General features: G+C 35.2%; 1 protein-coding gene across 5 annotated transcripts in view; it reads right to left on the bottom strand.

The window, feature by feature from the left end:
* The window catches only part of QSER1 (glutamine and serine rich 1), a 72,232-nt gene that overhangs the window by 11,999 nt on the left and 45,804 nt on the right, over positions 1-14,429 (bottom strand). For all 5 annotated transcript variants that reach the window (XM_045808544.2, XM_045808547.2, XM_045808545.2 and 2 more), the window contains 4 exons: positions 8,260-8,582; positions 7,178-7,294; positions 6,268-6,401; positions 4,418-4,635 (listed from right to left, as the gene is read on the bottom strand). In XM_045808544.2, coding sequence (XP_045664500.2) covers positions 4,418-4,635; positions 6,268-6,401; positions 7,178-7,294; positions 8,260-8,582 — 792 coding nt within the window. The remainder of the gene's footprint in view (positions 1-4,417; positions 4,636-6,267; positions 6,402-7,177; positions 7,295-8,259; positions 8,583-14,429) is intronic.

Below are 14,429 nucleotides of genomic sequence, written 5' to 3'. Positions count from 1 at the left end.
TGTCATTCAATGAAAACAACTGAGAGCATTTGCTGCCAATGATAAAATTTGAGGTTTCAAATGAAAATTAGAATTTTGAAAAACGTGTATCTACCACTATGAGCTGACAACATCCTAACACTTAAGGAGTTCACTGATGAGATCAGTGGTAGTATTAGTGTTATTTTTTGATACTGTAAAAATGATTAACTTCAATGTAAGAGCTAAAATCATGAAACTCTTAGAAGAAAATATAGGGGTAAATCTTCATGACCTTGTATTTGGCAATGGATTCTAAATATGACACCAAAAGTCTAAGCAACAGAAGAAAAAGCCATAAATTTGGCTTCATTAGAATTTCAAATTTTTGTGCATCAATGGACATAATCAAAAGTGAAATGTCACCTACAGAACACGATAAAATATTTTCAAATCATATATCTGATAAGGGTTTAATATCTAGTTTATATAAAGAATTCCCACAACTTAAGAACAAAAGGAGAAATGACCCAATTAAAAAATGGGCAAAAGATCTGAAGAGACATTTCTCCAAAGAAGATAAGGAAACGGCCAGTAAACACTTGAAAAGACGCTCCACATCATTAGTTGTTAGGGAAATACAAATCAAAACTTCAGTGAGACACCACTAGGTTTACCTACTAGGATGGCTACAATAAACAACAACAACACACCAAAACCAAAATAGAACAAATATTGGTGAGGATGCGAAGAAACTGGAACCCCATGCATTGCTGGTGGTGATGTAAAATGGTGCAACCACTGTGGAAAATAGTTTGGCGGTTCCTCAAAAAGCTAAACATACAATTATCATATGACTCAGAAATTCTACTCCTAGATGTATTGAAAAAAAGATACAAACAGATATATGTATGCCAATGTTCACTGTAGCATTATTTACAATAGTCAAAAGGTGGAAACAACCCGTGTCCATCAACAGATGAAAAGATAAACAGAATGAACATATAATGGATAAACTTACAATGGAATAGTATTCAGCCATAAAAAGCAATAAATGTGAAAACATGCTGTAACATGGATGAACCTTGAAAACATCATGTTAAGTGAAATAAGACAGGCAGGTTTATATGAGATATTTAGAGTGGGCAAATTCACGGAAACAGAAAGTAGATTCAAGATTACCAGCAACTGTGGGAAAGGGAATGGGGAGTTATTGCTTCACGGTTACAAAGTTTCTGTTTGGTGTGATGAAAATGTCCTGGAAATAGGTAGTTGTGATAATTGCACAACAGTGTGAATATAATTAATGCTATTGAATTGTACACTTAAAAATGGCTGTAACAGCAAATTTTATGTTATATATATTTTACCACAATTTTTTTAAATGTGGAAAAAATTGAAATAGAATATGTACATTAATCAGCTAACAGATATTTTCACATGACCAATGGATAATGTTACAAAACCATTCATGGATTAAAGATACATTCAGGGGGTAAGACAAACCAATAGATTTTATGTAACAAGCATGAGAAGTTGAAGAAACTACTACTTGCCAAGTTTATAAAATAAAAAACCTTTGAGTATCAAATAAAAATATCCATAATTGTCTGAAAATTAAAATATTTTAATTAAAATATTCTACCCTTTCCCAACTACAAATCTACATAAAGCTGGGTTTTCATCTTTTCTTTCCCTTCCTTCCTTCCTTCCTTCCTTCCTTCCTTCCTTCCTTCCTTCTTTTTTCTTCCTTCCTTCCTTAAGACTTTATTTGAGAGAGTGAGTGAGAGAGAGCACAAGAGCAGGGGGAGGGGCAGAGAGAGAGAGGAAGAAGCAGACTCCCTGCTGAGCATGGAGTCCAATGCGGGGCTCAATCCTAGGACCTCGGATCATGACCCAAGCCGAAGGCAGATGCTTAACTGACTAAGCCATCCAGGTGCCCCAAGGCTGGGTTTTCTTTATATACTTTAGCCGAAATAATATATGTAGAAGCAAATATGAAAATGCTACTCTTCGAACTACTGTTAGTCTAGGAAAATTCAGTTGTTAAAAAAAATATTAATATGTAACGGGTTTATTTTAAATAATATTTTAAAAATTTATTTTAATTGACATTTGGTAAATACCAATAGATAAAGCCACAAAAACACAAGTGTTTTGGAATCATCAATAAATCTGAAGATGATAAAGAAGTCTTGAAACAAACAGTTTTGAAAATCACCAGCCTATAAATCTGTTTATTATCCGTATTTGCCTTTTTAAGAAGCACTAAAAATGCTTACCTATTAGTGACACCTAGTGGCAACAACTCAAGTTACCAATAAAGAAAAATTTTCATCTTCAAATGTCATGTGAGGAAGCGGTACGGCTGTGTGCACATTCAGAACCAAAACCACTCCACTCTCAACAGTAGGCAGGAATGCAAACTGCAAAGATTATGTATATTGCCTTCCACACATAGTCAAAGCACTGAATTTCTTTATAAATTCTGATGTGCACACTTTAAGTAGTTTTTTTTTTTTTTTTTTTTTTTTTTTTAAAGATTTTATTTATTTATGTGACAGAGAGACAGCCAGCGAGAGAGGGAACACAGCAGGGGGAGTGGGAGAGGAAGAAGCAGGCTCCCAGCGGAGGAGCCTGATGTGGGACTCGATCCCGGATCGCCAGGATCACGCCCTGAGCCGAAGGCAGACGCCTTAACGACTGCGCCACCCAGGCGCCCCTAAGTAGCTTTTTTTAATTAATTTTTTTTAAAGATTTTATTTATTTGACAGAGAGAGAGCCAGCGAGAGAGGGAACGCAAGCAGGGGGAGTGGAAGAGGAAGAAGCAGGCTTCCAGCGTAGAAGCCTGATGTGGGGCTCGATCCCGGAACGCTGGGATCATGCCCTGAGCCGAAGGCAGACACTCAACGACTAAGCCACCCAGGCGCCCCTAAGTAGCTTTTAAAAACAACACATTTAAACTAAACTTCTGCACTGAAGAAGACTTTTTGTTACAACTCTACTCTACTCAAATAAGCTTTAAGATGAGCTCCCAAACAATGATACTTGTAATGTCAGAAGCCAACCTGGCCATCAACCTCTACAGCACCCCCACTGCCCAATTCATCATTCACGTTCAGCCTGAATTTCTTATGCGTCCGCCTCTTCCACCCCTACTGCAGCAACTTAGGTTCAGACTTTCAATTTATACCTGAACTATGATGTCCTGTAAATTCTAATTTTACCATGTTTTCTCCCTACATAAATCCCTCCAGGGACTCTCCTGGGCTTACAGGCTTTTTAGCTTTAGCTTGGCATATGCAGCCTTCCATCGTCCTTTCCATCTTTTTCTGCCTACCTCCAACTTTATGCTCCAGAAGAAGGGTCACCAAATTTTTTCTGGAAAGGGCCAGGGGCAAGTATTAGAGGCCTGAATGGTCATATGCTCTCTGTAGCAATGACTCAAATCTGCTACCATATTAGAAAAGCAACTATCTGAAAATATGTAAATGAATCTGTGTTCCAGTTAAAACTTTATAAGAATAGGCTGCCGGTCAGATCTGGCCCACTGGCCAGTTTGCCAACCTCTGCCCTGGACTGAAATACTTGATGTTTCTTACATATATTACACAACAAGCTTGATGGCTAATGGAATGTGCGCTGGTGTGTTCTTGTGTTTTACAACTTCCTCAGATTTAGTTTCTAATAAAGTAACCACAACAATTATCTACATCTATACCTACATCCAGCCTACAAAAATGCTCTTTGGTATCTTCAACAGTTTTAAAAGTATAGAAAGGTGTTCTCAGGTCAAGGAGTTTGATAACTGCTGATCTGTTTCAACCTTTTCATTTTATAAGAGAGAAAACTGAGGCACAGAGAGGTTACCTAGCTTAGTCAAGGGCAGCTGGTTGGCTAGGGGCAGATACACAGCGGTATGAATGGTATTACATAGGTAAACATGTTCAATACACACTTAAGTACACATTATCATATACATACATATATACATAACTATTCCCTACTAACCACAGTTGCAGAGTTGCTGCTTCCTAGGCTCATTTTATTCTTCCCTTCTAGCATAAACATGGACTCAGAACTTCAGAACAATGGGACTTTTGGTATAAATCATCTTATCTAATCCCCATCCTACCCAAAGAGATCGATAACTGGCATCACTATGGTTGAAACTCCAACAGTCTTTTCAGTTCGCTGCTATTTCTACTTTACAAGGTTGTATGTGTGGGCAAACCGTGCTTTCTTTTAGTGTTCAAGGAACGTGAATTTGTGTTTGTATGTACGTATATATGTATGTCTGTATTTTTTGAATTTATTTTTATAAAAGCTAGGCCGAACTTAATTAGGTAGGTAAATCCCCTGAAAAATCAAACAGTGTTGAATTGTGAGCACCACTGCTTCTCTCTGTTCACGTAGATAATCTGCAGTCATCATGGTATTCATTTCACGGAGAACTTACCCTCATCATCACTACTGCTCGAATGGACCTCAGGAGAGGAGTCCGACTGGGATGATGAAAACTCTTCTTTCCATTTCTTCCGTTTCTTTGGTGGTGGCTCAGCCTTTACCTTCAGCTGTTTAACTTTGGGTTTCACGGAAGGGGCTTTTGTAGTTGTAGTTTTTGGTGCTGGAGGGTCAGAAGTTTTACTGCTACTACTTGGCTTAGTCTGAACAGTTCTGCAACGGTACCGACAAACTTCATTAACACACTGAAATCTTGTCAAATTAAAATAAATTAGACCAAAAAGGAGTAATGCTAGTGAAGAGAAGTATATTTGATTACTTCACCAACACCTCCAAAATGAAGTCCAAGTCCTATACATCTCCAACGATGATCCCCCCCAAATCCTCTTGAAATACACTCTAACCACTGACATTCAATATTCAGGTATTAAAGGACTATTATTATTAATTCAATCTCTACTTCTCTCTCTTCATTCCTTCTCTCCCTTTATGAACTCATTTTCCTGTGGATGACGTTGTACAACCAGTGATCAGAGGCTTTGGGAAGTAATGCATGATATCTCTTTATAGTTCTATCTAGCTCTGACAATCTCAAACACTCCCAGGCTTTGGTGGAACCACGTTTTGATGTGGCGACCCAACTATATCTGTCCGAGAGCCCCTCAAGATTTGCTGTGTCAGTTCTGGAGATTCAAGTGGATATAATTTCATCATAAAATAAGGTGCACAGGGGAGCCTGGGTGGCTCAGTCATTAAGTGACTGCCTTCGTTGGGTTCCCTGCTCAGTGGGAAGCTTGCTTCTCCCTCTCCCACTCCCCTTGCTCGTGTTCCCTCTCTCGCTATGTCTCTGTTAAATAAAAAAGAAAATTGAAAAAAAAAAAAAAAAGGTGCACAGCTTCCAGTAAGTTGGAATCTTAATCAAACTGGACCTTCCTAGCATTTGATTGAGAATATCTAGGGTCATATCCCCTTTTCCCATAGAGATCCCAGGAATATGGCTAGGTCATCTATCTTCCAGGTTCATGTTCCAGACAACCCAGAATCACAATAATATGATGATAATTCTATTGTACACTTGCTTAGTAATGCACAGGTTTTACAACTTTTTCCAAAATTCATTTCATTTAAAATTTGAAACTTCATTATAATTTTCATTTTTTGGATTAAAAAAAGGGCTTCAAAAATGTTGTGTTACTCTAGGTCACAAAAAGCTGGACTCGAATCTTTTGACTCATCCATTTTTCCCCCCTACATTAGGGTGACACCCAAAGGACTCTGGGAAATAAAAGAATGCCCATCCCACCACAGACAGTCACGAAATTTATAGCCCCTATCTCATTACTTCAAAAGGAATCACTTCTTACATTTATTAGCTAGTACTGAATTTTCAGACTTGTATATAACGAAAAAAAATCAGGCTCTTTCACTGATGTTATTTTTTTTTTTTAAAGATTTTATTTATTTATTGGACAGAGAGAGAGACACAGCAAGAGAGGGAACACCAGCAGGGGGAGTGGGAGAGGGAGAAGCAGGCTTCCTGCTCAGCAGGGAGCCTCATGCGGGGCTCGATCCCAGAATCCTGGGATCATGATCTGAGCCGAAGGCAGACGCTTAACGACTGAGCCACCCAGGCGCCCCTAATTGATGTAATTCTTTATATAAAACACTGCCAGCGTGCCTGGCTGGCTTGGTCAGAGGAATGTGCGACTCTTGATCTTGGGGTCGTGGGTTCGAGCCCCACACTGGGTGTAGAGATTACTAAAAAAATAAACTTAAAAATTACATAGCCAAAAATAAGTCTTCCAATAATTTCTATATAAATATATTACATACAAAAATAAATACCTGATAGTTTGTGAAGGCTTACTTCTTGGCTTTTTGGAACACACTCTGACATATTCCTTTTTGTTTGTGTTTTCAATGAACTTCACATATATCTTTTTGTATTTACTCTTTGCATCTCCAAAATACCCAAGGTACTAAGGAAAGAAACACTCTGAATTACATACTTATACATTCGGTACATAAACTATTTGTTGGCTTGACCATTACATTGCCATTCTTCAAGTTTTCCAAATGCAGCTCTGGCCAGGCTACTTTTCACCCTCAATAAAAATGACCTCAGGCTTATTCTTAACTGCAAGCCCGTCCATAGAAGCAATCTCATTTGGCTAATTACCAGATGCTTACTTACTTGATGCTATTAAGTAACTACATAAGTATAAAAGAATCATTTCTGTAAGTCTTCTGGTAAAGGATGTTTGACTGGCAGAATAATCAATATAATAGCCTCTGAGTCCATATGAACTCTTCATAGACTAATCACAATTAAAAAAAGAAAAAGCTTACGTATTAGTATAAAGTGATTTAATTTTAAAAAGCTGATATTCAGAGGGGAAGGGGGTGGGGGATTGGGCTAGGCCGGTGATGGGTATTAAGGAGGGCACGTATTGCATGGAGCACTGGGTGTTATACGCAAACAATGAATCATGGAACACTACATCAAAAACTAAGGATGTATTGTATGGTGACTAACATAACATAATAAAAAATAAAAAAAAAAAGCTGGTATTTACATACTGACTTTATTTTAAAATCAGACTATCAGAGTATCATGTATCAAATTTTATGCTATTTTATATCATAAATGTTCAATATAAATTACATTTAAATTTAAATCATTCTGTATTTTCCTCAGGATCACTATTTTGTCAAAAAAATCAGGAAGACTAATGTAAAGAAGCATTTTACTTACACTATTGGTAGCAGCAAATTCTCTTTGTCCATCTCGAATTTCAGGAACAAATTTCTGTAATAAAGCTTTTTGTACTTTCCAAATCGCTGGGGGTTCTTTTCCTGTTTTTAAAGCCTCCTGTAATATGCAGAATTAATCACATTTATAAAAATTGACAACAGATTCTAGATTTATAGAAATCTTAGAGCTGAAAGGAAAATTAAAGACCTGTCTAGCTAAACTTCTGTTTTACCTACCTGAACTTTTGCAATAATTCTTATAAACTGGCTATTCGGTCTCTGCTAAAATTCTTCCAGAATCAGGGAGGACATCAACATGCACAGTAGCCCATTACCCTTTTGTGTAACTATTGGAAAGTTTTCCCCCTAATAATACTGTCGCCCATTATTGACTAAATTTTATAAGAGCATGTATGTATTCAAAAAGACCAGAAACATATATGCTAAAATATTAGCAGTTAATTAATGTATGAATGGAAGGCATACAGATAATTTGAAGGTTATGTTCCTCATTACACTTTTTAATGCCATTCCTCTCTGCCCCAATTTAAATATCAAAAGCAAGCAAACAAAACCCTCCAAATCAGATTTTCTTACACCTATTTTTTAACAACAGCTACAAGTTTCCAGTATGAAATGTGACATTCTACCCATGGTTCTATAATTTGCAATCATGAAAATAAGTCAACTCTATGTTTACATCATATTCCTGTTATTTTCTTTAAACTGTTAAATTAAAAAATCATTTTCTCCAAACTCCTAACGATACAATGAGTTGGGAGCCTTAAAAAAAAATTAACACTTCAAAACAGCTCTAATTACTAGTATCTATTGCAGCACAGGGACTAGTGAGAAATGATTACAAAACTCAGATATAAGTCAAAATTATTTTAAACTGTTTTTCAAAACATCTGACACCTGCTAGTTTGATTTTAGTATTCAACAATTATAACTTAGAATAACTATCAAAATGTAACTTTTTGCAATTCAAGCTAGATCATACTATTAAAGTCATTATGAAGGCTTATTATAGGGCACGCCCATTCAACTATGACCTTTAAAACCTGTGAACATTCAAATCACCTTAAAAGTCTCTATGTCTTCTATCTTTACCACAAATTCATCACGCTCTCTGTATTGGCCTTCTCCTCCACTTTCTGTGTTTTCCTCATCTGTAAAACCTTCTATGGCAACAGTGTCCTGTCCTTTTGCAAACTGGTCTGAAGGAAGACCATCAAGTTCGCAGGGTTTTGGGGGTTCTGTAGAGTTTATATTTTCCAGGATATTTACTGCAGATGAAGTAGAGTAGGGAGGTTCTTGCTTAACTGCACCCACAGTGGTGGAGGAAGTAGTAGCAGTAGTATTGGCAGTTGGGCTAGCAGTTGCCACCCGTAGGGCTTCTGAAACTAGATCAAGCAAATGCAAATCAGTAATACAAATAAACATTTATTTGTTCTGAGTAAAATCTGAACAGTTTAAAAAGAAAGACTTGATTATTTTTACCAACAAATTGTTTGAAACAATGAACACTACAATAAGAAATTAAAGAATGGTTGTTAATTTTGAAGAATCAAAGTGATGGAATTACACCTGGATGACGATCAGACTGAGCCCCCATCAACCTACACTTACCCCAAGTCCATTAAGTAGCAACAAAGATATTTTAAGTAGAGTCACAAAAGTGATGCAAGATAAGAAAGGGTCAACTGACCAAAGCTGTGAAGAATTCCTAGAAGAAACACCAATCTGATGCAGGAAGGGAAAACAACATCCCCCAAAATACTTTGAAGAGCTACAGAAATAAAAAGGATTATAAAATATGAAAAACTGTATGCTAACAACTTGGATGAAATGGACAAATTCCTAGAAAGATGAAAACCACTGAAAAGGACTCAAGAAGAAACAGAATATCTGAATAGACCAACAAGCACAGAGAATAAAAGAAATTAAAAAGTATCCCACAAAGATAAGCACAGGCCCAAATGAGTTCAAGAGTAGATTCTACCAACAATTAAATAAGAATGACCACCAACACATCATAAAAATAGGAGGAAGCACTCATTTTATAGGACTAATATTATTCCAATACCTAAACCAGACAAAAACATCATGAAAAACCATAGGACCATTATCCCTCATGAATATAAACACAAAAATCTTCCAAAATATGTGCAAATCAACCAACGTATAAAAAGAACTATACATTGTGATCAAGTGGGTTTTATCCTAGGACCGCTTACTTAAACAGCAATCAATCATCATATTATGATCAAAGGACAAAAACCACAGGATCATTTCATTAGATGCAGAAAAAGCATTTGGCAAAATTCAACATCATGAACTTAAACCTTTATGATAAAAACACTCAACAAGCTAAAAACAGAAGGGAACTTCTTCAACCTGATAAAGGGCATCTACAAAAAAACCTGACATCATACTTAATGGTAAAAACTAGATACTTTCCCCTAAGAAAGACGTCTGAAGAAATAAAACAATCTTTATTTGCAGATGACATGATCTTGTACACAGAAAAGCCCAAGGAATCTCCTAAAAAAAAACTATTAGAATTAATAAGTAAATTCAGCAAGTTTTCAGGGTATAAGATCAATATATAAAAATCAACTGTATTTTTTTTTTAAGTAAGCTCTACACCCAGCCTGGCTTGAACTCACAACCCCAAGATCAAGAGTCACATGTTCTACCTACTGAGCCAGCCAGAAGCCCCCGACTGCATTTCTATATACTTGCAATGAACTATCCAGAAATTAATTTAGGAACACAATCCCATTAATAATAGCATCAAAAAGAAGAAATATTTAGAAAAGAAGTGCAAAGCTTACATTGTGAAAACTATACACATTGTTGAAAGAGTTCTAATGTTCGAAAGTCTTATTATCCAGGAGGAGAGTAAGATTATTAACAGATTTTGAGAATCTGAAAACACTGTAATTCCTATTATAACCAGGGAAAGAACAGAAATATTTCATCAAAATAACGAGGGGTTGGGATAGTAGATAGATAGGAATGAAACAAGACTGAGCACGTATCAATGATTATTAAAACTGAGTGATACATAAATTGGTTTAATTACACCAATCTTTCTGTTCATATTTGAAAATGTCCATAATAAAAAGTTAAGCAAATATATTTTCAAAAAGAATGTATAACTTTCATATTAGTAGAGGAAAAATGTATCAGTATTGTATAATACCCTTTTTATGAAGCTTTAAAACAAGCCAGACAAAGTATAGTGTTCAGGTATAGTATAGCATAGTATAGTATAATATAGTATAGATAAAGGGGTTATTAAGAGGTACAAATTCCAGTTATATAATAAGTAACAGAGATGAATTGTACTGCAGAGGAAATACCGTCAATAATATTGTAACAAAGTCATATGGTGACAGATTGAGAAGTACATGGAGTTGATGAAGCAGTAAGTTGTACCCTGGAAACCAATATAACATTGTATGCCAACTATACTTCAAAAAAAAAGTACAGATAGTGCTTAGGGATGTATATACAGGTGGAAAAAATTATAAAAGGAAAACAGGGAAGTGATTACTATCTCCAACTCAGATAATGGTTAGTTCTAGAGGTTGTAAGTTGGGTTTAATTTAATATTCAATTTATTTTTGTACTTTCTTGCTCTCTAATGAGTTGCATTTAACACTATAAATTTTCTTCTTTGTTCTACACTTTTGGCACATCCCATTGGTTTTGAATTGTAAATGAATTGTCCTAGATTCTAAGCGGTTTATCATTTTCAGTTTTGGTTTCCTTTTAAATCCTTGAGTTATTTAGGATAAGTTATTTAGAAGTTTTAAAAACAAAAACTTATTTTTATTTCTTTGTCCCTTTCTTTTTATCTTTCAACTAGTATTTTGTAAAATGATTGCACTGTGGCCAAGGAATATGACTTAAGTAATGTCTGCATTTTCACATTTATAGGAATTTTGTGTGTGTTTTTCTTACATGTTTTATATTTCCATATGTGAGTTACATTTCACAAGAAAAAATGTTCTGAAAGAAAGAAAACAGAGATATGGAAAAATATACCAAAACAGTAATAAAATTAGTATGGTAATATTAAAAACAGAAATGGGAAATTAAATTAGAAAAAGAGATTTTATGAAAAGTAAATTTAACTTAGTAAAATTTTATGTACCTAATCACATGGGTTCAAAACATATCAAGTAAACAGGATTAGAAAAACAATCAAACATAGTTGGAAACTTTAACACACCTTTTTCAGGAATCAACAGATCAAGCAATCTAAAAACAAATAAGGATAGGGAGGATTTTAAAAACTGTTTATTATTAATAATTTCAAACATACATAAAAGTAGAGAATACAAAACCTCAGATACCATAACCCAGCTATAACAACTACGAACATTTGATATACTTCTTTTATCTGTCTGTCAACCCCTTTCATATTTGCTGGGATAGTCTAGACCTGTCATTTACCTCCAACATACACATACACATTTTCTTATATAACCTAATGTCATTTATTACATTAAACAAAACACAAAAAGATACAAAGGATTTGAACAGCATTACCAAATAAAATTTACTAGCACTTGGTATTCATGGAATATTTATAAAAATCGACCATTTACCAAGCCACTGACAGAATTTTCATAAATTTCCAAAAGCAGGCATTATTTAAGCATTCCCTTGACCAAAATACAGTAGGGGCATAAATTAGTAATAAAGGAATACCACTACCACCACCACCAAAAACAGAAACCTACCAGGAAACAGGCAAAACCCTACTTTTTCTTAATAACTCTTGGGTTAAAAAGGAAATCAAAACTGAAATGACAAACCATTTAGAAAGGATGGTGAGAGCATTACAAATTGAAACCAAAGACATAGATAAAGCCAGGTATAATGAAGAAAACTTAACACTTTAATGTCATTCATTAAAAAGCAAGGATATATAAAAATAAACTAAGTATTAAACTCAAGAAGCCAGAGAGAGAACATTAAGTTGAACCCAGGGAAGATAGGGAAAAAGAACTGATTAAAGAAATTAAGAAAAAGTGAGTAAAAGAAATGAAAACAGGAGTTAAAAAAGAAAAGTACATTGGTTCTTTGAAAAGAACCATTAAATAGGCAAACTTTTCATAGAATGGTAAGGAAAAAGATTCAAACATTTGGAGCAAGAAAGAGAACATAACTACAGAAAAAGAGGAGACTAAAAAAGTGGAATGCTATGTACAACTTTATAACAACAGATGCAAAAATTTAAATGAAAGGGATGATTTTACCAGAAAATATACCTTTATATTCTTAGAAAGTTCTACTAAATCCCTATTATATGTGGTAAACGTTTCATAGCTTAGACAAATATAAAAACTTTCCCAATTCAATGTATAAGACCAGCATATTCCTGAATATAAAGGTAAACAAGATTAAGACAGAAAACAAACAAAAAACAGAAATGAAAAACTACAACAAAAAGACAAAAATCACTATAAGCAATAATCTCACTTATGAATCCAGGTATAAAAATCCCAAATAAAACAGTAGCAACTTGAATCTTGCAATGGATTAAAATCATTAATCATGACCAAGCAGAGTTCACGACAAAGTTTTCTTAAAAAGGTTCAACATTAAGAAATCAAATAAGAGATTGGGGTGCCTGGGTGGTTCAGTCACTTAGGACAGTCTCTTGGTTTCAGCTCAGGTCCTGATCTCAGGGTTGTGAGGTTGCGCCCCTCGTCGGGTCTGCTTGAGAGTCTCTCTCCCTCTCCCGCTGCCCCTCCCCCTGCTTGCACACAGGTTCTCTCTCTAAAATAAATAGGTAAATCTTTAAAAAAAAATCAAGTAATAGATTAATGTGGGAAAAGAGAAGCAGATTTACCAGAAGCTCAAAAAAGCATCTGACAAAATTCAATACCCACTGTTAATTTAAAAATATTTTTTAAGTACCTCAAAACAGGTTCAGCATTAGGAAATCAAGTAACAGGTTCATGTGGAGAAAAAAGGAGATTTATTAGCGGTTCAAAAAGGCATCTGACAAAATTCAATACCCATTGTTAATTTTTTTTAAAAAGTAAGAACCTCAAAACAGAAGGAAATTTTCTTAAAGAGTATACAGTACTAGAAACTGACAACAAATATATTTGATGGTCAAACATTACATATTCTTTTTTTTTTTTTTAAGATTTTATTTATTTATTTGACAGAGATAGAGACAGCCAGCGAGAGAGGGAACACAAGCAGGGGAGTGGGAGAGGAAGAAGCAGGCTCATAGCGGAGGAGCCCGATGCGGGACTCGATCCCAGAACGCTGGGATCACGCCCTGAGCCGAAGGCAGACGCTTAACCACTGTGCCACCCAGGCGCCCCCAAACATTACATATTCTATTTAATATCAAGGAGGAGGTCAGGATGCTTGCTCTCATTGCTACTATTAAACAGAGGCTGAGACAATACGTTAAATTACCAAAGAGAGAGAGAGAGAGAGAGAGAGTGAAAGATAAAATTCCCATTATAATTACAAGACATAACTGTCTACCTAAAAATACAAGAAATGCAGGTGGAAACACTGTTAAAATAAAAATTCAACAAAAATGCCAAAACCGAAACAGAGATATAAAAATCAGCAATTGCCATACACCACCATCAGTAGCCAGTAAGAAGACAATGTGGGGAAAACTATAGTTGAAAAACTGCAGAACTTATAATATCTATGTAGAGAAAAATGAATATGAAAATACTTAATATAAGATCTCAATAAGTAGGAAAACAATATATTCTATAAGTGGATGAGAAGACTATACTGTAAAGACAGATTTTTTTCCCTTAAAATTAATTTATGAATTCAAAGTAATCACAATAAAAATACCGAAGCATTGAAGAGACTCCTACTTTCCCCTTACAGGACAATTTGAGCATCAGAAATCATGACCGTAAATTGATAAAACAATGAATTTTTACAAATTCACAGCTTCTGGTACCAAGGAATATGAAGTAAGCCCTCTAGAGCCTATTAGCACCCATGTATTACAAATAAACCTCTGAACAAAATGTAAAATTCCACTACCTGAAGACACTGAAAAGTAAATAAAGCAGGTAGATTGGAGAGGTAAGCGCAAATTTAAATAACAATCTTTATATGGAGAGGTTTCGTATTTCTTTCCTCTCTCATCACCTAGCATTGACCAGAGGGTGACCCCGACGCAGAACTGCACAGGACACAGACAACGAAAACTCCAAGAAAATCTGTTTTTCTAGACA

This window comes from Ursus americanus, chromosome 24, assembly GCF_024610735.1.
Source record: "Ursus americanus isolate L20-20 chromosome 24, mUrsAme1.1.p, whole genome shotgun sequence".
In the NCBI taxonomy this organism is placed as follows: domain Eukaryota; kingdom Metazoa; phylum Chordata; class Mammalia; order Carnivora; family Ursidae; genus Ursus; species Ursus americanus.
This window is presented reverse-complemented; position numbering and strand designations above follow the sequence as displayed.